The 24,200-nt window shown below is 31.6% G+C and overlaps 2 protein-coding genes across 5 annotated transcripts; one reads left to right on the top strand and one right to left on the bottom strand.

The window, feature by feature from the left end:
* Nucleotides 1-1,308: 1,308 nt before the first annotated feature.
* Nucleotides 1,309-22,909, top strand: LOC127704259 (sulfate transporter-like). Of its 4 annotated transcripts, none has more exons than XM_052208226.1 (3): nt 1,309-1,452; nt 18,241-18,290; nt 19,834-22,909. In XM_052208226.1, exon 3 carries the CDS (start codon nt 19,869-19,871, stop codon nt 21,951-21,953), a length of 2,085 nt encoding a protein of 694 aa, XP_052064186.1. In that variant the 5' UTR covers nt 1,309-1,452; nt 18,241-18,290; nt 19,834-19,868; the 3' UTR covers nt 21,954-22,909. The 4 variants fall into 4 exon arrangements, with proteins under 4 accessions (XP_052064186.1, XP_052064185.1, XP_052064187.1 ...); XM_052208225.1 differs by lacking the exon at nt 1,309-1,452 and adding an exon at nt 16,821-16,909; XM_052208227.1 differs by lacking the exon at nt 1,309-1,452 and adding an exon at nt 16,821-16,909 and having other exon boundaries at nt 18,241-18,342.
* On the bottom strand, nt 1,460-7,967 carry LOC127706718 (prestin-like). Its single transcript, XM_052211376.1, has 4 exons — nt 6,658-7,967; nt 6,445-6,458; nt 1,668-1,700; nt 1,460-1,506 (listed from the first exon to the last, which is right to left on the bottom strand). The coding sequence occupies exons 1-4, from the start codon at nt 7,746-7,748 to the stop codon at nt 1,460-1,462; spliced, it is 1,185 nt and encodes a 394-aa protein (XP_052067336.1). The 5' UTR covers nt 7,749-7,967.
* Nucleotides 22,910-24,200: the final 1,291 nt, after the last annotated feature.

Here is a 24,200-nt window from a genome sequence, read left to right as displayed (position 1 = left end):
TATACCGGTATGTCAGATTGAGCTCTCCTTTTGCATGATATTTTTCTGGTTTGGCAGTTTATATGGATTAACTACCCATCATCAAAGTGTGATGTTTAAGATTTTAATAACTAAGCAATTATAGTTTTAAAAAAATATGGAATTTATTTAATCTAATATGAACGCGTATACCATTTATTTCAGCTTTTCCTTCATTACATAAAGAACCTACGCATGGTAAATATAGGCAACAGTAGTCTACCAATGTTTAATAGTCATAGTTCGATTAAGAAAATACAAAACCAGGCAACAAGCTAAAACCGAGGGAAACACATCAAAATAATGTAACTTCATGCCTACCATTACTTATTTCTAAAATATTTGATTAATATTCAGTGAAAGTTTTGCCCTGCAATCTTAGACTGTATCATGAGGATGATATTTATATTTACATCATATAAACGTATTCCATTTTGAATGTTAACTAAATTACTAATTAGAACAAAAATATTGATAACATTTACAAATAAGGTAAAGCCGGCTAATTCCCCCTTATGTCATTTCTTTTTGACAAATTGCGGTGTTCATTAACGCTCATTTTGTTCAGTTTTAAAATCTTACTATTTTTAGTGATACCAATATATCGTGACCGCTAAATAGGATGTTCATTTAAAGAAGAAACACATAGTAAATTTTGAGTTACGATCATCTTTTTATAAAAACAATTCCAAGTTACGATCATCCATACACGAAGTTACGATCATCATCATGTTTTTTTGTATCTCAATTTTTGTACTTCTGGTTGCTTTTCCATCATTTAGGGGAAAAAAACATTCAATGGCAATGCTTATAAAGATTTTTCTTGACATAATACAAATCTGAGAATAAGCTGTTAAAGTGGAGAAATCGGCCTTATAAAATTTACCTGAATTTGTGTCCGCCATATGCATATTGGGATGATCGTAATTGCAGTTACGATCATCACGTTGACACCAGTGATATATCATCACAAGACATATTACATTGTTGATAACTTAGATGTTATACAAAGTGACATATTAAACATAATAAATTACTTTCTGAACATACCAAAAAGTATGCGGTTTACGAAAATGAATAATTGACGGGCCATATTGCTTAAAAATGATACATGTACATCAAGTGCGGGGGAACTTTCTGTCGTTATGTAAAAAAATCGCTCGTTTTTCTTCCGATTATTGCGATTGATTGTTTTTTTGCTTGACACCAAGTGGCAATCTATCATATATATTCAGAACGAAAACAGATTTTAACACCATTATATATCTTATGTATTCAGAACGAGAACATATTACTAACTAATTCGATAGAAGACTGCAAAGTAGATACGCAGGGATGAAGGACATGGAAACTAGACTGTCACTTTGAAAGGAAAAACGGCTGTAGGCATAATTTTGCCTTGCAACAGGCCACATACGGACCCATTAAAGAGAGGTATTGGTCAACATATTTTCTTTAATATTACAAAAGTGTCAATACAATGTAGCAAATTTTATATTATGCAAGTCTGAAAAGATTGTTAATGGATTTAACAGTCTACTACAGTTCTGCCAACATTGAACTATGTCAGGAATATTACAGTTACATAGGTCACCGCGGTTTTGATTACTTTCAAAATTGTCTGTTACAAATTCTATTTTCTTGGACTGTGGTAAAATTTAATATGATTTTCTTAGGAAATACTGCGTGTCGAGTGTACTTAAGAAAACCATAATCCGGGTTCATCTTTATTATATCCTTGCAATTAGAATTAATCTGTTGCATCAGGTTGTTGAATTGTTCCTGATTTGATATCGATTTGACATCCGTTTCCCGGGCAGACTGTTTTACCAATAATAAACCACAGAACGAATATTTTGTAAGTATTTGTGTTTTTGATTGTTGTCATAAAGCATACGCACACTGATAAAATTTAAGTCATAACGTTTTAAAATTTGTTTGGTTTAATAACACGCACGAATAATAAAAAGTCATCGAATTTCTTAGCTAGTAGAGATTTAAGTTTTATGTGCCTGTGTGAATATATAATAAATATAAAAATGTAAAACGTGTGTCAATAACTATAGATGAGTATTTGTCCAACGCAGCTCATTAACTTAGTGGAGCGATGCATGGTTTCTAAATAAAAATCGATATCTTTATCACCATTGGAAGAGATACACTAGTGAAATCAGAAATAATGATTTAAATACACATATTTCAAAGGATAAATGTATTTCTTGTTTCGTTGTATTGTTTGGTTGCTACCTTATTAATGTATAACTTATATCTCGTTATATTTATATCAAACGGATTTTTAATATCTCAAACCTACAAACATACATCACACTTGTTGGTACAAATCGTTGTCCTAAACAGAACATACAATTTATTGGTTTCTGTGTTTTTGATTTGTTTCTTTCCTTGAAGTCCATACAAAAGAGACGATTTTTCATTCCCTTTTGTTAATTTTCCTTTTTTTAGACGGCGATGTTCCTTTGGCTTCATCATACGGTGATTACATATCCCAACTCGTTCGTTATGTCCGTGTGTGTAGTGATGTCATAGATTTTAACGAACGTAATCAATGCATCACTGATAAATTATTAAGTCAGGGATTTCGTTACCATAAATTACTTAAAACTTTTACTAAATTCTTTCATAGATACAAAGATTTGATTAGTAAATTTGGCTGTACCTGTAGAAAACTTATTAAAAACGGTATTAAACATCCTAATTTTTACGGTAATATTGTACTTAAAGCGCGGAAATCGCTATGTGATCCATGTAGACTCATCGAACCTTTAAACAAACTTATTAGTAAAGGTTATCGTATTAATGTTGTAATAGGATCTTTCAATATTGTTTACATTGGCACAACTATCGATTTTGTCATCAACAAATTAAAACATAACTAAATTTGTATTCTTTTCGAATTGTTTTTTGGATGTATAAATACACATCCACGTTCATTTTCTATATAGAGATTGCTTTATCTATATATAACATTATAGACTGGACGTTAAGCAACCAACAATCAATATAACATTATATATATTTATTATAAGGTTAAATCCAAACTATCCTACTGCCTGTCGATATTTTTATTTTGGCATTTCACAAGTCATGTCTTCTTTGACTGTCCATGGCGTTAAAACACTAAATCCCTGGGATGTGTTTTAGTTGATTTTAGTCTCTGATGCATGATTTTTTATTATTAATTGTTTTTGTCTTTTAACTAGCTTTCAGTAACTGCGAGTACTCTCAAATCGTACTTTCGTGTTAATTTGACCTGTTAGACACAATTTGTAATGCATTTTTGTAATTCAATGTTTACTTATCTTATGTTATATCTCGTCTCACTATTTTTAATATGTACCACCTTTGATAAGTATTTAATATGACGATAAATATTCACTGCTGTTCTCGTACTATGAACAACAAATTTATTTATTTTGTAAAAAATATCTCCGTACTCCTAACAACAAAATTATTATACCTATATTTACCTGTGTACGTTATTTTATTTAACGCCATTTTGTCCAAGGTTATAGTTGTCTTTTTGACATTGTGTTTTACATCCCCCCTTTTTTATTTAATATTGTATTTATATTGTGTCATAGATCAAATTTATTCGTTCACTGTAAGTTTACTTGTTTTTGTTAATATGTCTTTTTGATTGAGTTAAGCCATTTCAATTGATATTTTATAGTGTGTCTTTCTATGTTGTAATGTTACACTACTATTTCAGGTTTCTTAAGTGTTTCTCGTTTCTCGTTTCTCGTTTTTTATATAGATTAGACCGTTGGTTTTCCTGTTTGAATTGTTTTACACTAGTCATTTTGGGGCTCTTTATAGCTTGCTGTTTGGTGTGAGCCAAGGCTCCGTGCTGAAGGCCGTACTTTGACCTATAATTGTTTACTTTTTACATATTGTGACTTGAATGGAGAGTTTTCTCATTGGCACTCATACCACACCTTCTTATTTCTAATTAGGGACCGTGCAATATGTATCAGGCAGGTGGGACCGGTGCAAATTCTGGTTGTGACAAAAAAACGTGAATGTCCTATACTGATTTGGGTTGTAAAAACTCAATGTCCTATATGACTTGCATGCAGAAAAAAAGTATGTGTCCCATTAACTTTATCTGAATTAATCTGGCACTAAGTGATAGGATGTCATTAATAATGGTTATTTTTACTGTAGTAATAAATGAAAACTGTTTTTGAATATTGATGTTTAAGTATGTGCATGATCAATAATACAATAAACAAGACATTTAAGATTGTACTTAAGTGAAATTTTAAAAATCTGGAATTTAAAATTGATACTATAAATCAGAACAGCAAAAGTTTAAAAGGAACAGATGAGCTAAAAATATTGATAGGATATGGAACTCCTTTTCGAAATATTTTATGTTTAAAAAATGGGGAGAAAAGCTTTCTTGGCATTATTATCGTAAGAAAGGAATTCTAGAATCTGTTTTAATCTTGTCAAATGACTTTTATGACTTATTGAAGTCTTCTATGAAAAGAAAAGTTTCAAATACAAATTTTGATCCTAATATATTTATTTTAATGTAGACCTTCAAAAAAATAAAAGTATTTCTATTGTAGATGTGATGTTAAATTTGCAAAAATACAAATTAAAGAAAACATGTATTAGCTCCCTTTAAAGAAATATACTCTTTTACACATGTTAAATTTGAAGAATAGAAGAGTTTTGAATTTTGTATGCAAGAACGGTTCTTACATTTATGAAAACATTAAAGTGGGAAGTTTAATAGGGTATGAATTACATCTGATAAAATATATGTATATGTTGTTCAACTTTGACTATTTACCGTGATCAACTTTGACTATTTACCATGAATAAAGACAAAAAAAAAAACTTTGACTATTTACCTTGAAAGAGGTTTCTTCATTTAATTTGTTCATTTGATGATTATTACTTGCTTTTTAATGTTCATGATTATTTTGTCTGCAAATTGTTAAAAATGAGTTAATTCATATGAATATGAAAATATCATGTATTTCCATGATAATATATTAAAGATGATGATTTAAGTAAAAAAATAAAGAGCCGATATGTCAAACTTGAATATTAATAAAATTTGCCAATCAAACAATTTCTACAGTAAATATCATTTAAGTGTGTTTCCTTTCATAAAGCACATGTATACAGAGAAAAAAAGTTTAGCAACATATATTTTTAATTTCATTTAGTTTAACATACAAACTATACTTTTAAATATAACAAATAAATATAAGTTTACATTGTCTTTTTTGTTATAATATAAACTATTTTATTGACTGTACAAATGTTTCTTGTTTGGATATTTAGTTAATAAAAAATTTTGTTTGATAGCCATAGTTTGAATAAATCTTCATGTCCTATGGTAACCAAAGGTGAAAAAAGTGGAGACCCTATGCCTAAAGTGGATGAAAAATGTGCTTGTCCAACTGTGGTCTGCACCGGTCCCACCTGCCTAATAGATATTGCAAGGTCCCTTAATTAAGACTGTAAGAAATTAACGGCTAAACATTTTACAAAGTGAAAGTACGTCGCTGAAAAGCGAGATTGGTGGAAATATTTACGTACAGATATAATGTAAACAAATTAGTATTTATCCTGCAATCAGCTAGCTATTGTACAAATAACAGGTACACAAATAAATTTTTGCTTTATCATGTTTATTTGTACTTGTAGAAATAAAGTCTCCTGTTACCCCTCTTCCATGTTGAGCAAGCCGTAATGTGGATATTTCTTTTTGCGTACCAGTTCATTTTGGGGTCCTCTTCGCGGTCCGCGTTTAAACTATGGCGATTTCTTTGAAAAATTAGAGACAATGATTTAGATTTTAACAACTAAAGTTTCAAGTGTTGGGTGTAAATTTCAGAATAAAAACAATATATGTACATTGTCGGAAAATATAAAATTTATTTGTACTCGCTGCGAAACAGGAGAAAAGCTCGGCGAGCCTCGCTTTTCGTCCTGTTTCTAAAGCTCATACAAATAAATTTTATATTTTCCGACAATGTACATATATTGTATATTTATCACCTTTTATTATTAGCATTAATATACTACTATAACAATATAGATTCACGAGAAAGTGACAACAATGTATTTGAAATACAAAAAGCTTTCTATTTTTAAAATTGTTCGTCTGTGAAAATTATATAACAGACTTGGCAGGTGATCCATTTTTTGAGATTTTTACTGTCATTTATCACATACAAGCAACCTTGAATTAGAATTTGAAATAGTAACACTTTTAGCAAATTTTGAAAAAGTCAAATATCAACAAGACGTTTTCGAAAATTAGCGGAACTCCTGTGCCTTATACAGAAATAATAGGATGACAATGTTGCTTCAAATTAGGATATTCTTTTGTATTTAAGAAATGAAATACTTCATTAAAGAGACTTAAATACACTTACTAACCATGATAATTAACCCTGAAAAATCAAAACGTTAATAATTATAGTAAAGTAATATACGAAAAATATTTCAACACTTCATAGAAATGTTTATAAATTATCCAAACATTTTTTTCTGATCATATCTACGACGCAGTTTCACAAACATAAAACTTTTGAAGATTTTGATAAGTGACCCATAACAGAAACCGATCTCTTTGAAAATCTTTTTCATAGCTTTGTCATCTCTTCAACCGTTGAAATGTCCAGCGCGGTTCTTAGGAAAGAATTGTCAATTGCAAAAATAGCATCAAATACATCGTAGAAAATGTGATCTTTCGGAAATGTTGTGAAGAAACCAGCAGCTTTTAGTGCATCTCTGACTCTCATCGAGCAGTTAACAAAATAAACATTGATCCCAACTTCCTTGTATTCTCTGATTACTTCAGTAAGAACATCTACTCCAGAAATATCAACATAATTGACTTTTTGGCAGTCAATAACCAAGTGTTGCAACTTGGCCACTGAACAAATCTTAGCGTTCTTTACCTGCACGTGACCATTTACGTTTAAGGCATCACAGTAATCGCTTTCAGTGGTTCTGCTCCCAACAGAATCACTGGATGGTAAACGGACAGCTTCCGTCTTGATTCGAGGTTTAGGGACTTGTCGATAAAGTTTATCTTTGAATATTTCTGCATTTGCAAAAATAATTGGTGCATCAAACATAAATACTTTAACCGATGGAAATTCTTTTACGTGAATTCTTCTCTTTTCGTCAAAAGTGACACTTTCTTTATCGGAAAACCCAATTGTGCGTCCTTTTGCAATTTGGTGTTGGATAACAACAGATGCGAACGAAAAAACGATTCCAGTAACTGCTCCATAATCTAAATCAGCAAATATTGATACCAGGAAAGTGATCATCCACGTGAAGAAATCGAACTTGTTAACTTTCCAGTACTTTGGTAATTCGGAGAACTGAGTAAACAAATCTGTCATTGATGCAACAACGATGGCTCCTATCATTGCCATAGGTAAGGATTCAAAAATCCGCCCAATCCATAAAATGACTAAAACCATTATGAGTACAGTTACTATTGCATGAAAAGTTGTCCTAGCGCGCAAGTTCTTGAGAAGCATGGATCTTGGTGGTGAAGTGGCTTGTGGAAAACAAGAAAAGAAAGAAGAAAAAACATGACAGAGTCCATATGCTATCAGCTCTTGGTTGTAGTCCGTATACTGGTTTTCTTTTTTTCCTGCTGTTCTTGCTGTTGAAACGCTTATGATAAATATCAAAAGCGCCATAATTAAGCAATCAGTTATCATGTTAGATCCTCGTCGTAATGTAGGCACTGAGGGTATCGGAAATCCAACTGGTACCTCGCCAATTACCGCAATGTCGTAAACGCGCTCCAGTTTTCCAAAATAAGAAGCTATAATACCGATTGCTACTATAAGCAGTTCGAAAGGTAAAGAAAATTTTAGATGTTCTTTGTATTTATTTGCTATAATTATATATGTCAAGATGATAACGAGTGTTACCAAGGCAACTGTGAGGTCACCAAGAACGGTCATCCTTACTTGAGTAAATAGGTCAACATACAGATAGATTAACCTTCCTGCACCAAAACGAGGTAAAACTTGTATACCAAGCATGGTTGGAATTTCTAATGATGCAATGTGAATGGCCAATGCAGTTGTGAAACCACCGATGAAACTAGTTGACAAGTACTTCGAAATCCAACCCAATCGTAATATTCCAAATCCTGTCAACCAAATACCAGTCATCATACAAGCAATAACACCGATTTCTCCTTTTAGCTGAAAATAGTCATCATCATGGTTTGCTGGTTCTCTTTTCGTAGTAGTAGTAGTAGTGTAATTAACAGGATAGTATGACGTGTTTTCAGTTATTTTCTCTGATGACATCATAGTGGACTCTGTTATAAAGGTAATGTAATCATCACTTGTATAGACAGAAGTTGTTGTGTTCAAATAATGTCCTACTCTATGTAGTTCAACTTCTCTCTGTATGACATTTCTTGTTAAAATAGCCAACACTGCGTTTGATCCAAAGGAAATGTGCGGAGACGTTCCGAAGATAAAGTATATTGCAACGGGAAATATTGATGTATATAACCCATGTTGCGGTTTGAGACCGGCCAAAATTGCGAAGCTTATTCCTTGTGCTATGTGCAGCATTGAGACCGTCAATCCACTGATGAAATCACAAACAATATTACTAACTTTGTATTCTGCAACAAATTTCAAAACCGGAAGAACAGTTGTTAGAATATTCCATGCTCGTTTTTTGGAACAAAAACATTGAGATTTGAAATTTTTCAAAAGAGACCTCCTGTGTGGTTTTACTCGGCGGTATGTTTCGTCCAATTTCTCTGTCGAATAAAATCTTCTTTTTATAGATATTTGATCTGTTTCTTCTATTAGCATCTGAAGAAATGGATAACAGAACAATGATAAAATGTTGCAATTTAATAAGAAAAAAATGAACATCTGCGTTTTACTTATAAATTGAAACGTTTAGAAGAACGTATATTGCAAACAAATGTATATTTGTCTAGAACAAAATCTTATTATCCGACTTATATCGAAAAAGCATGTATGAAATTCAATAATGACAATGTGTACAACCACATTCTTTATAATTATTGTACTTATGATGGATTTTCTTTGTGAATATTCAAATCATATTATAGAGAACTAGAAAACTCTGTTGTTTCTGGTTTGGTGTCTGGTTTTAAGTCAGAAAATCAAAAATTCTTACCTTTGATGTTGTAAATTGCTTGTCTGTTGTTGAATAATAACGGAATATTAACCCTTAAACCACAGGTATGTTTAAGGAGATGTCACAAGCCATCGGTATAATTATACATCGTGAAAAGAGATATACGATATTTCAAAGAAAAAAAAAACGGTTTCCATAGAAACAGTATGGAAACGTTCTGAATTCAATTGAACAACGAAATATATATGGATTTGTTAGATAAGCTAATTGAGTTCTATATTCTCGAAAGGTATGATAGGCAATCAGGATATTTCTTTTATGATACTTAAGTTAATTAGGTTTAACAATGGCTCTCTATATTATATACAATATTATAGGTATTGAAATCCAACACAAGGTATACTATGACAAAGGTGACGACCGTAATAAATTGTGGATTTTGTCTAAATAAGGTCTGAAAATATGATAGTTTAGGCAGGTGTCTGTGGTACTCTTTCATGTAACAATTGATTTAGATTTTTAATAAATGATATTTTCAATGATACTGCAAAACCATAAATATCCTGCAATCATACGCAAATAAAGCGGTATTTTTTTTGAAATGAAATATTGGGTCAACAAGATTATTCTAGGGTATTCTACATTGCTGAGTTTTAAACCCCGTCACTCATGCATTAATTATAAATCGCCTCTCTGTTTGTAGTTTTGCTGTTAGTCTTTTATCATTAGTGAATTTTATTTTTTGTTGTTGCATCTTTTAGTAGATTTTTTTAGTAAATGCCCTGTTAAATCAATAAAAAAATATTTTTTTATAAACTATTTTATATACGTACAAGCAAATTAAACAGAAGAACTTAGTTATGTTGCTTAAAATATGTGTAATAGATTATTTACTAGTAAAAATAACACTATAACCCAAAACGAACAGTATCTTACCTTCAATGAAATATAAACTGCAAGTTTGCCGCCTCTTTTCTAAATAGTATTGAAAACTATTTTGAGTTAAACTCTCCACAAGAGACCAAATGACATAGAAATTAAAAACTATAGGTCACCGTACGGCCTTCAACAATGAGCAAAACCCAATAGGTTAATTAAAACATATGACTTATGCTGAACAAAAAGAACATCAGAGGACAAACACATGTAGTTCAATTTGATGAAGAAAAGGTTATTTTTGAAATGGTGAAAAATCTGAATCTATCAAACCAAAATAATTAAATTCAGGATTATTTTATGTGTTTACAACATGCAGAAGTCTCGTAAATCGTATGTTCCGTAGAACAGAATGAGCGCATTACTTCGAACAATTATAACCTTACACCTTTTTGTCTTTTAAGGTAACTACGGCCCCAACTTCCTCAGGCAAAGTTGACCTTAGATGGATTTGTTTATTAATTCATGCCCTATTTGATCATATAGCTTTCACGTGTTTAGGTAGTTATACAGCCTTTCACGTGTTTAGGTAGTTATACAGCTTTTCATGTGTTTAGGTAGTTATACAGCCTTTCACGTGTTTAGGTAGTTATACAGCCTTTCACGTGTTTAGGTAGTTATACAGCCTTTCACGTGTTTAGGTAGGTATACAGCCTTGCACGTGTTTGGGTAGTTATACAGCCTTTCACGTGTTTAGGTAGTTATACAGCCTTTCACGTGTTTAGGTAGTTATACAGCTTTTCACGTGTTTAAGTAGTTATACAGCCTTGCACGTGTTTAGGTAGTTATACAGCCTTTCACGTGTCTAGATAGTTATACAACCTTTCAATTGTTTAGTATTGGCGTTCCTAATGAAGGTAAATCCATAAAAGCTCTTCGGACTCAGCAAAGTTATAAAGTATTATTTTTACATTTCTACACATAATTTAGTTCGACCTGTTATATTCGAGAAGGGAACCATTGGGGATCATTGAATAACTGACTACTGTATACAAACCACAATATAAGTGTTAAAGTCGGACAAAACCAGTCATTCAAAACTCTTTCAGAATTAAAAACCAATTGTTCAGAGAACAATTGAAGGTCTTTCCACAAAAAAAAATGTATTCTAATATGAAAATAGTAAAATTCGTTTTAAAATGTCATTTCCGACTTCAAATGATAGCTTATTGTACGCTGATTCCAAAAATATATGGTTTCTATACAATATTTTTTAAATAAGGGAGATAATTTATTACTTCCGATTTGAAAAATGTTACTTCCGGTATTATTCAAACGTTTAATTGACACTGATACCAAAAATATCTGGTTTTATAAACTTTTACATTAGTTAAGTACAAAAAAAGCTACTTCCGGTTTACACAAGGTCACTTCCGGTTGGCATTTCTAAGGTTAAATGGTTTGAAACCTAATGCAAAAAGTCCCATGGATTTATCATGTATACATATGAGGTAAAAGCAAGGGTCAAAATCTAGAATGTGAATTTAACCTATGACCTTGAGCTCAATTTCAAGGTCATCAACCAAGGACCTAAAATCAAAAGACCCTAGGACTTAATTATATTTGGTTCATGAGTTATATCACCATATGCATATTTTTAAATAAAAGAGGGGAGAAAACTCTAATTTGATGTAAGCGTACCCTTTATACCGATATGTATGTGTTACGACATGTCGCAACTAACAATTAAGTAAAACTATGTTGTCGATATCTTATATCGTGTTTGAAAAGGGGTGAAAATAAGCCAAAATCCAAATTTAAAAATGACCTTGACCTTTGACCTTGACCCTATTTTCCTTTTTTTTGGACCAAGGACCTCAAATCAAAAGACCCTAGGTCCCTATCACTTATGGTTTATCAATTACAATTACATTTTACTTAATTTAAATACAGATGGGGAAATAACTCTCATATGGAGTTTCTGAACCGCTTCGGTCAAAATTATTCTTAAGATCCTGAGGATATAACGAACAAATTGGAGACATAAATTTGTCATAATCCTTTACGGTTGCGAAGGAGATGTGTACACAAGAAAAACAGTGTTTGGGGAGATAACTCTTACAATAAAAAGTATTCGGCTAAATAGGGTCAGTTTCAAAATCGCAATAACTGTTCGATATCATACACAAAAAATCTAAGCGACATCTTGCGAAACAAAAAAGCACCGTCAGAAAAAAACTGGCGGAAGAAGAAAAAAATAATAATCAGAAGAAAACCAATAGGTCTTTCCACAGAAAAGTGGAAAGACCTAATTAAAGGTTTTTCTAACATTCAGAATACAGATCTAATTTAGAGTTGTACTTACAGAGCCTCAATGATTTTTTTGATACTGACACTGACTTATAATCTTATTTGTATAATTTTATTTACACTTCTATAAAATGTATATACCGGCAGGCATTCTCAATGTTATGTAATAAGAATAAGAATAAGAATATTTATTATTCCAATCAAGGGCCCTTGATGTGCAGCATGACATGTAATCATAAAACAATACATCATGATGTAATACTAGAAAATGATTTTATGATATAGTGACCTATTTGACAAGTTCCTTTCATATATCCTACATAATTAGGTTTCGTGTGATAAATTATGTATCAATTGCGTGATAAATGAAGTTGTGATTCATGAATGGAGATAGCGTAAAATTAACTTATAAATGTCACTGTTGCATACTATTTGTTCACAAAATTAGGATGTTTCCATAATAACATGACACTTCTTGCAAAAAAGGGAACAAAAGAATAAAGATTTGACATCACTAAAAGACCACTTTATTAACATTACATCTTTATTCTCATACAGCCAATGCATTTCATCTTTATTCTCATACAGCCAATGCATTTCATCTATATTCTCATACAGCCAATGCATTTCATCTTTATTCTCATACAGCCAATGCATTTCATCTATATTCTCATACAGCCAATGCATTTCATCTTTATTCTCATACAGCCAATGCATTTCATCTTTATTCCCATACAGCCAATGCATTTCATCTATATTCTCATACAGCCAATGCATTGGCTGCATTTCATCTTTATTCTCATACAGCCAATGCATTTCATCTTTATTCTCATACAGCCAATGCATTTCATCTTTATTCTCATACAGCCAATGCATATCATCTATATTCTCATACAGCCAATGCATTTCATCTTTATTCTCATACAGCCAATGCATTTCATCTATATTCGGATATACCCAATGCATTCTTTCATTATTCTTATACAGCCAATGCATTTCATCTATATTCGGATATAGCCAATGCATTCTTTCATTATTCTCACACAGCCAGTGCATTCCTTCATTATTCTCATACAGCCAATGAATTTCATCTTTATTCTCATACAGCCAATGAATTTCATCCTTATTCTCATACAGCCAATGAATTTCATCTTTATTCTCGTCCAGCCAATGCATTTCATCCTTATTCTCATACAGCCAATGCATTTCATCTTTATTCTCATACAGCCAATGCATTTCATCTTTATTCTCATACAGCCAATGCATTTCATCTTTATTCTCATACATCCAATGCATTACATCAGTGCAGAGGAACCAATTGCATGTACAGTAAACTAAATATCAATATATACACTGATGATAGAGGCACACTGAAACAAATAACATCTAATGTAACAAAGCTTAAGCAAGGAGGACAAACACAATCATTATACATTTGATATATATACAAAGTTTTTCAGAATTGCTTAATGGTTACATGACATCAGTTCCTAAAACTGTTAGTGAGGTAAATTTCGTTCTTGGGTTCATGCATTCCAATATATATGAAGTCCTCAATGTTCTTCAACTTCGTACTTTATTTGGCCATTTAAACTTTTTTATTCAAATGTCACTGATGAGTTTATTGTAAACTGAACACTCGTCTGACATACACAATTTTAAGCCTGGTATCTAATAAGGTTGAACATTGTGATATTAAAGAAAACATAATTTTAAAGCTTTATACTCTAACGTAGAATGTAGAGTGCGTATAAATGGTTATATGACTGAATCGTTTATTGAGATTTTGAGTTAAGCAGAAGTTGTGTTTATCATCTATAATGTTTAATATATATATATATATGTTAATAATTTGATTGATGGTATTGATGCTTTGAGTATTGGTAATAGCATAGACGAAGAAAAAATAGCTACTAGTATATTTTTTTATGCTGATGATGTTATTTTTATGGCTGAGAATGAAGAAGATTTACAAAAAATGCTGGATGTGCTTAGTACATGGTGTCTCAATAATTAGCTGATAGTTAATATCAATAGATCATGCATTTTAGAAATCCATCTGTTGCACAAACTAATTTTGATTTTTCTATTAGTGGTAAAGTTATAGAGTATGTGAAAAATTATCAATATTTTGGCTTACTGTTGACCAAATATTTAGATCATCGGTTAATGGCTAAAGCAGTAGCAAAATCAGCTAGTAGAGCATTTGGATAAAGAGTAGAACGCATGGAGTTTTCCAGCACAATTGTTTTCTTCAAAACTGTACTATACTATAGTATGGTCTGTTATTAGTTATGATGCATGTATTTTGGGAACCAGGGACTTATTCTGCATAAAAACAGACAAAAGCAGGACAATGAAATTTATTTTTCATGTTGCTAAATACACGCCAAAGGATGCCATAGCTGGTGATATGGACTGGAACCTACCATGCGTTAAACAATGGACAAATGTCTTAAGACATTAAGCAAGGAGTTCCATAATGGACCGACATAAAATAACTTTTTTTTCATTTTTAAATGGTCCATATGAAGTGTAATACTAGAATTAAGAATTGGAACTTTAAAGTTCAAGAGAAGTTATAAATATATAATTATCAGCAACACTGTGATTTGAGATAAATATATTAAACAAAAATAGTAGTAAAACAATTAAGGAACATGTATTTTAAAATAAGTTTAAGGCAGATTGGTGTGAAAGAGTTGCTGCTTATGTAGAGGGAAGTCAATTGGGTACTTATACGTTGTTTAAAAATGATTATTGTACTGAAATGTATTTGAAAAATATTCTGTCAATTAAACACAGAAGTGGTCTTGCCCGCTTTGGATGTGGGGTAGCTCCATTTAAAATAAAATACTGGAAGGTATGAAAGAAAAGAGGTTCATGAAAGGGCATGTTTTAACTGTAATTCTAATATCGAAGATGAAGTTCATGTCATTTTATAATGCCCACTATATGAAGATTTAAGACAAATCATGATACTTGAAGCTATACGTTTTGATGAACGTTAAAATTACTATCAGATAGTTAAACAATTTTTTTTATTTAATAATGAAAATGTTGCTACTCTAGTTGCCAAAACCTGCAACAACATGTCGTTGAGGAGAAACACTATAATAAATATTTCACAAGTTTTAAAAGAAACAAAATGTTTTACGTATCTAAAATTAACACTCAGTCTGCAAATTTTATATGTAAATGTGTAAAAAGGTATATATATATATATATTGTGTCTTAAACGTCTCTCATAAGATTGGTGCATACATTGCAAATGTTTTAATGTTTTATATCCTGTGAATCCTATTATATGTTTGTATGTGGTGAGACCCTAATACAATATTGAATCTCAATCTCATTCAATCGATGATTGAATATTTGGTAAGAGAAATAATGCCTTAAAATGTTGATTACCTTAATTTCGAATTTGTCTATAGTAAAATAACAAGTAGTTATCAATCAAATGCATTAAAATCAGTTATTTACTTTACAGCATTTTGAAATCTCGATAAAAAAAAAATACCACGGTATTTGAAAATGAATACACGTTTTGTTTTACAGAAAACTGCAAATATTAAAATGTAAACTGTAGGAGGATTTGATTACACAAATCTTGTACCCTCTTCATAAATTTTACAGAAAAAATACTAAGTTCCCAAGTCTGCAAAAATGAGAAACAATTCCTCAAACAATTCCATAATAGCAGGTGCATAACTTCAATATATGTGTAATCTTCCTGTGAAGCTTCAGGGATCTTGGTTGAGCAATGTACGACCCACCTGCCCACCAATGCATCCGCCCTACATCACTATACTACAAGCCGGTTTCGAACTTCGTCAATTAACGGCTATGGTTTTCTTACCCTGTTGGTTTGTGAAACTATACGATTTTTTTTTTTACTAAATTAATATTTAAACTCTAATATAATTTTAAATGGTGAAACTGTATTAAGACTTTTATAACAAGACGGGAGTGGGAAATTATCCCATGGGTAACTTCTTTTTGGACGATATATAAAAACATTTCGTTTCCAACGTTAATCACAAGCATTATTTCAAGGTAAGGAGAATATACGTTTGTATAGTTTTTATATGATTTTAAACGCAATATTAAATTTTTAGGTGTTGAAATTAATTTTTAAAATAAAATAATAGAAGCGTTATACGCATAGATGAATGCATATATATACAATTTCCGAATTTCTTAACTCGCAACTCGACTTTTTAAAATTTACAACCTTTTAACTTGAAACTCGACTTTTGTAACTCGCAACTCGACTTTTGTAACTCTCAACTCGACTTTGTTAACTCGCAACTCGACTTTTATATCTCGCAACTCTACTTTCTTAACTCGTAACTCGATACTCTACAAGTAAATCTCAATATTAACCATCTGATTTAAACCCTAAGATTATTGAATTTAACCTGTGTGTATTATTGCTTTTATTACATAATTTACATAAATGAACGTCAAAGTATCCCATGTGTAACTTCTTTTCTTAGACGATATATAAATGCATTTCGTATCAAACTTTTGTCAAATGTTGTTTAACTTCAAGGTAAGGCGAATGAATATACTTCTTAATAGATTTTGAATGTAGAACTTGCAATATTTTTCGAATATGAATTATATTTTAAACAAAGGATGTATACAAACACATATAGATACTTATAGAGTCTCAACAATTATCGCAACGTAGAAACTATAGTTTCCAGAAATATAATCTCTAGCAAATCTACTATGCCGACACACAGAAGTAAAGAAACAATGATCATAAATAAGATGAGAATTTGAATGTTTGTGACCACGAGAGAGGGGATTACGACCTTTAGCCCTTTACCCAAATAACAATTAGATCTTCCAATCGTCTATCTTAAAATTTAATCTGTGAACAAAATATTTAAGTTTCCTTTGCTACAGTTAAACAATTGGGTGTGGTGAAAAAAGGGGTGGGGGGGCAATATAAACCCCGCAGTATACTTTTACATTTAAATGATACATATGTTTGTAAAATTGTTGGAAAATCTTTAAAGTAAATTACACAAACTTTTTACTATTTAATTCAACCTAGTTTCATCAACTTCCCAATTTAGGAAACTCTTGAGTGAAATAGATATATATGGATGCATTTCTTACTTCTTTTTTAAAAATATGCAGCACAAATTGCGATTATCCAAAGACGTACCACCAGAAAGTGTAGTTGGAATTGAAGATTTATTACCACAGAAAAAATATCTAGTATTTTTACAGGTTTTGCTGTTGACTAATTTTACCAAAACTACGTTTTTCCTTAATGTACGTTTACCCGTTACTGTTGACCTTTCAACAACCTTGGAAAAAATCAAATAACACAATGATAAATCAAATATTTAAATCTGTTTTATAACATTTATTGTTTAGGGGTTCCACTAAAATTGTAAAATACCAATTATCAATTCATTCACTCAATCTTACATAAACTAAGAATTTCATCAATAGTCAAGTATGTTATATTTTTCATCAAAATTCACATCAAATTCTATTGAATTTGTAAGTTTCATTTATTTTGAGTATTTTAGTCTTACCCTTCCTTGCTAAAATGAGCGTGCTGTTGGAACTTTTTTGAATTTCTTTTTAACAAACTTTATGTTAAATAGCGTTTGACAGATTTACTTCTTTCTGTGGATCATTAATTTTAAGTACCTAAGATATATTTTGTTCTTTTTTTAAGGAATTCGATTCATTCACGCATTTAATTCAAGTTTAAATTACATCACTTTTCAGTTGTTGCTATATTTAAAATATTGATCTTTATACTGCCGGAAGTGTATTCTTTATCTCAAGATTAAATTGTAAACCACATTGGTTCGCAACTCTTGATAATAAAAACGAACCATATATTTATTTTAGGAGCACAGGCACACAAACCTGATGAAAATGGAGCCATAACTTAGAAAATAGTAAGTTCTCTTTATATTTCCTCGTGTCAAACTTTACCAACAGTTCTCCAAGGTATGTTGTCTTTATACTGAGTTTACATTCCATTCTCACTAATATAAATATCAAATTTTTCAGTCGGTTAGTGTGGATAGTATACTTTGTATTAATTCTACTCAAACTGGGTTTTACATCTATGATGTTTTATAAAGTAAATATAATTACAAACATTTCTAATCTACTTTTTGCAATTAAATTACAAGTCAAAATATATGTCTACCCATTATCCTTTCTTTCTATTTGAATACTGAATCTAAATATGTTCTCTTGATACCGCGTAAACAGTGCAATATTTATGAAGGCGCTATTCAGACATACTTACATAGATATATACATTACAATTTTATAAACATACATCTTGTCTATTCATAAGTATATATGACTGACCAATATGGACTTCATGCACTTTCACCATTCTAAAGATTGCTTCATATAGATAACGACAGTGGACAAAATATCTTTATCTGAATTGAAGATAATTTTTAACTTTGAGAATGTGTTAATCTGCTTAAAGTTAGGATGATAAATTTCAATATAATCAATCGATATTACTTCTAATACTATTACTGCTACATTACTTTTTATGTTATTACTGTTACGACAATGAAGAAAAAAGTGCACTTCATCATCATCACAAACTTTACACGGTCTTATTTCTTCATTAATAGATAATAAGTGTTTTTTGGTCCTATATAGAAGTTGGTTTTAGTGGCAAATCTTTGATAATCTCTGTTTTCCCCCACATTTCTAGACTGGGTCGATCAAGAGGTTGACATTATACCCACTTGTCTTTTATTGACGACCTATGTTGACATCTAGTGTCATTATTTTTTATAGGCTTTTTAATAATTAGGTTTAAATTTCATCGACTTATACCCACCATATCCTTTTAACTATGTTGTCAAAGATTTAATATGAAGATGACCATATCATTTTTGGACGCAACTCCTCCTACGTGCTTACATGCTTCATCAGATGTTCATGAAACTTTGTTCATTGTAAGATCCTAACATGAAGAATTTTCCGCTTTACCATTATACATCTATGGTACTATCCAGTGTGAACTTTGTTGCAACAACTTTAGGGTTTATCCGATGCTCATTAAACTTTATTCATTGTAAGATTCTTATATGAAGATGTGTATATAAGTAGAATATCCTTGTCGGTAACACTTCTAAGAGTTATGTCCCAGTTTGAATTGATTTTTTGATACGAAAAGTGGAAACGAGGATGGGTGCCTTGTTTTGAGACAGTTATTATTATTATTTGGAATTTGTGAATGAAACAAGTTTCGTTAAAACTTTTGTATTTTATCAACGAAACGGATATCAATAAAATTTGGATAATACCTATTCACAGAGAGAATTATTTACATTCTTTAACTTACATATACATTTTCATAGTAAATTTCCATGGTTGGTTTGTCGGATTTCGGTTACCTTATATGGTTAAGTTATGTAATCAGTGAAAAAAGAGAAGAATAATTTGTTATTTCTCTATTTTTAGGTAATAATTCAGCCTGGTTTCCAATTTTGATTATCATGATTATCAACGGCGGAGAAATGTCGTCTGACGTTGTACAGCTTTCCAGATCTCTTAAAACACAGTCTGAGTTGTATGATTTTTATGGCAAACCAAAGCGTTCATCTAGGTCATTTTCAGAAAACATTAAGAACAAATGCTCCCTTTCTAAATTATGTGCGTTTCTATTAGCACTATTCCCAGTAATAAACGTTATAAGAACATATAAGGTTCGGAATTACATCTTAGATGATATAATAAGTGGTTTATCTGTGGCATGCCTTCATTTTCCTCAAGGACTTGCGTTCGGAATATTAGCATCATTATCGCCGGCATATGGGTTGTATACATCATTTTTTCCTGTGCTTCTGTATGTTATTTTCGGAACATCTCAACATGTTTCTTTCGGAACAAATGCTGTGATTGCAATTTTCACAGCAGAACTGGTAGAATCACAGTTAGAACAGTTTGATTTGCATGGTCATCACCAAGCCGTTAACGGTTCCATGGTTAATAACATAACAACAGTTTCACCGAGAATGGACAATGCAGTGTTAGATTACAAAGTGTCTGTAGCAGCAGGTTCGTCATTTATCGTTGGATTGTTGTTGCTAATCATGGGATTGTGTCGAATGGGTTTCATTACATCTTATTTGTCATCTTCTTTCATTGCAGCTTTTACCACAACCGGTGCTATTCACATCATTTCCAGCCAAGTCCCTAATGCACTTGGCATAACAATCCAACCTGTCAACAAACCAGGAAAGCTGATATATGTATATATTGAAATATTCAAAGCATTTCCAAAGATTCATGTTGCTACATTATTGGTCTCTATCATATGCTTGATAATACTTGTTTTGGTAAAAGATGTTATTAATGAGAGATTCAAAAACAAAATGAAAATGCCAATACCAATCGATATCATTTTAGTTGTCATAGCAACAATTATTTCGTACTTTGCAAAGTTACATGACACCTTCGATGTAGGTGTAGTAGGAGAAATACCTGCTGGACTACCAACGCCGCAACTACCTCGAGTGTCTGTAGATATAATAGGACATAGTATTGTTGTCGGTTTAATCGTGTTTGTGCTCACGATTTCGATGGCCCGACTTTGTGAAGTGAAGCACGGATATTCAGTTAACGACAATCAAGAACTGGTTGCATACGGCATTGCTAATTTAGGTGGGTCTTTTTTCTCCTGCTTTCCAGCTTGCGTTGCACCACCTCGTACAGTCGTTTTAAGTACAATGGGCGCAAAGACAACATTGAATGGAATAGTATCAGCTATTTTTGTCTTGCTTGTAATAATGTTCATAGGAAAATACTTGGAATCAGCTCCTAAAGCTGTTCTTGCAGTAATGATCATAGTAGCTGTTAAAAATCTATTATACCAGTTCAAGGAACTACCGAAACTTTGGCGGGTAAACCGTTATGATTTTGTTATATTTGTTGGAACGGTATTGTGCGGTGTTCTTATTGATTTTCCTTACGCTTTGTATGTAGGAGTGCTACTTTGTCTTTTAACAGTTGTCGTGCAAAGTCAGAATTCATCTTCGTATACCATTAGAAAGGTTGAACAAGAAGATCGTCTTCTGGAGCAAAAGAATCATGATGTTCCATTATGTAATTCGACAATTGCGATATTCCGAATGGAATCATCTCTTTACTTTGCAACAGCTGATCAATTCATAAAGGAATTATACAAAGCAACATTTAATCCGAAAGCCTATCGAAAACTACAAGACAAAAAATTAAATACTAATGCTGAAATTAACATAAATCAAAGTGAAAATAGCGGGAACAATGATGAAAGGATGTCGCTGTCCAAGACAAATCATGAAAACGAAATACCCGTGGTACCTCTTACGCACATTATTATCGACTGTTCGTCTATGAATTATATTGACATGAATGGTATGAAGGCTTTAATACAGATCAACTCCGAATACAAACAAGTTGGTGTTAACGTCATGTTTGGAAATTGTACTAATTTCATGAAAACGTTCACGGAGAAATCGGATTTATCAGAGGCAATAGACATGAAAAATGTGTATGCTGATATTTTAGATGCTTATTTTGCAGCAACTCATAAAAAATAAAAGAAATGCTACACATAAAGTAAAGAATAACTATATTATATAACTGTAACTTAAGTCCCTATTGAAGTGGTCCTATTTAGAAAAAAAGCTAGATAGATAGATACATATAGATTCTACCACTGCATCGAGTGTGATACGATATTTATCCACTCGAGACAGTTAAATTTTTAAATTTAAAACGCGAGGCTGGCCGAGCGTTTTAAATATTTAAAATTTAACTGTCGAGAGTGGATAAATATCGTATTACACGAGATTTGGTGGTGGAATCTGTTTCTCTAATGATTTTCAAACAATACGCAGGCAAATTTATTCCTTCTTTTCGAATGATCTGCAAAAAGATGTGTTCTTTCTATGTGACGTCATCAGGCATGGTCGCCTTTTTTCATGCCGTCACAATAGGAAATTCAGAGGAAAGCAAGAAAATTCGACGTCATAATCGGATTTTAACCAATGAAGAACTGAGATCAAACGAACCACACGTTGATTAAATTTTTTTTTATACAATGGGTGCAGAAAGGGATAAATTGACGAAGAATTAGAGAAATATATTTATACAGTGTCAACTATAAGGAACTAGTGTGCATACTTATCATTAAAGGAGATTTTAAACCTGATTAAACTTGAAATGAAGAGAGTATTCCATTCAGATGAAAGCTTGATTTATAAGTATAAAAATGCGCCATAATCCTCATATTGCGTCGAATTTTATTTAATTCGGATTTTAAATCCTATTTTATTACAGTTTATTGAGGTTATTTCTGTTGTATTACAATACAATATAAAGAATGTAACGGTATTTAATTACATCCTATCCACATTGTCATACGATAGTTTAAATTCTGTTTTGGGATGATGTTCTATTTTTTATTATATTGATAATTTTTAATATATTAGATGTCAAGGATTGAATATAATATGGCCATGCACTCTAGGAAATAAATTACGTTATATCATTTTTTAGTCATTTACGTCTTATTTTTTACAAGCAAATTATAAAATAAAAGTAATAATATTTTAACAAATATGAAAATTCACTCATATCTTTACACAGAGTTACTGGGAGACCAGATTCATATAGGGACTTCCCGTCCCAGTTTTCTAACGAGTTTTATCGCTTTTTGTAGGCTTAAAAAGTGTGAATGCTTCATATCATTCTAAAATTCTGCGTTGATAAATTTAAAAATCATTGAGAAAATAATGTTCCAACTCTCTCAGGCAAAGTTGACCTCAGGTGGAATTGGCTTTTCTTTTGAGATCCATTTTAATCGTATAGAATTATTTGTTTTTCTAAGCGCTTCGGACTCACTAAATTTATAGGATGCTTTTCATTTTTGAATTGAGCAAATATTTGGTATGTTCGGGTTTATTTGTGTTTAGAGATATAGATACAAGGAGATGTATGATGGCCAATGAGCCAACTAACCACTAAAATGTACAATGATACAAACAACTACAAGTCACAGTACGACCTTAAATAATGAGCAAAAACAATTACCGTATATAATAAACTATAAAAGACCCTGGATAACAAAATGTGAAATAGTACGACAACAAAAACTAAAGTTCTGATTAAAGCTAAGAGTATTAATCGAAAAACAATTATGACAGACCACAACGAACAACTAATCGATCAAATGTTTCTGGCTTGGGACACGCACATAAAGAATGTGTCGAGGTTTAACATGTCTGTGAAGTCTCAACCGTCGTCCTAACCTTTGACAAAGGTGTAAACAACACAACATTAGAACAAGCATAAAATGATTTAGAAAAAAAAAAATGAAAACACCACGTTATAAATTCCATGCGTCTGAAGCGCTTTTCTGGATTTACCTTCATCAGGAACGCTCAAAGTTTAATTTGAAAGCCAAGGATGTATAAGAGCCGAAACAGTTGAAGAGCTATATAATAAAAAAGGACCTAAATTAATAGCCAAATCCTTCTAAGGCAAACTTTGCCTGAGGGAGCTGAAACCTTAGTTTCTTAATAATTTCAAAATTCATAAAACGGACAAATTTAGAAAGGTGTGTTTCAAATCATGTCAGTACCGAAATACTGACTACTGAGCTGATGATACCCTCGGGGACTGATAGTCCACCAGCAGCAGTTGAAGAGCTATATAATAAAAAGGACCTAAATTAATAGCCAAATCCTTCTAAGGCCAACTTTGCCTGAGAAAGGGCTTGACTCACCAGATCGATATTTAGCACCCACAAAAAAAACCCAAAACAAAGTGACAAAAGACAAATT

The sequence above is a fragment of the Mytilus californianus genome, unplaced genomic scaffold, assembly GCF_021869535.1.
Source record: "Mytilus californianus isolate M0D057914Y unplaced genomic scaffold, xbMytCali1.0.p SCAF_6, whole genome shotgun sequence".
NCBI classification, from domain to species: Eukaryota; Metazoa; Mollusca; class Bivalvia; order Mytilida; family Mytilidae; genus Mytilus; species Mytilus californianus.
Note: the sequence above shows the minus strand (reverse complement) of the source record. Positions and strands in the feature narration are given on the sequence as shown.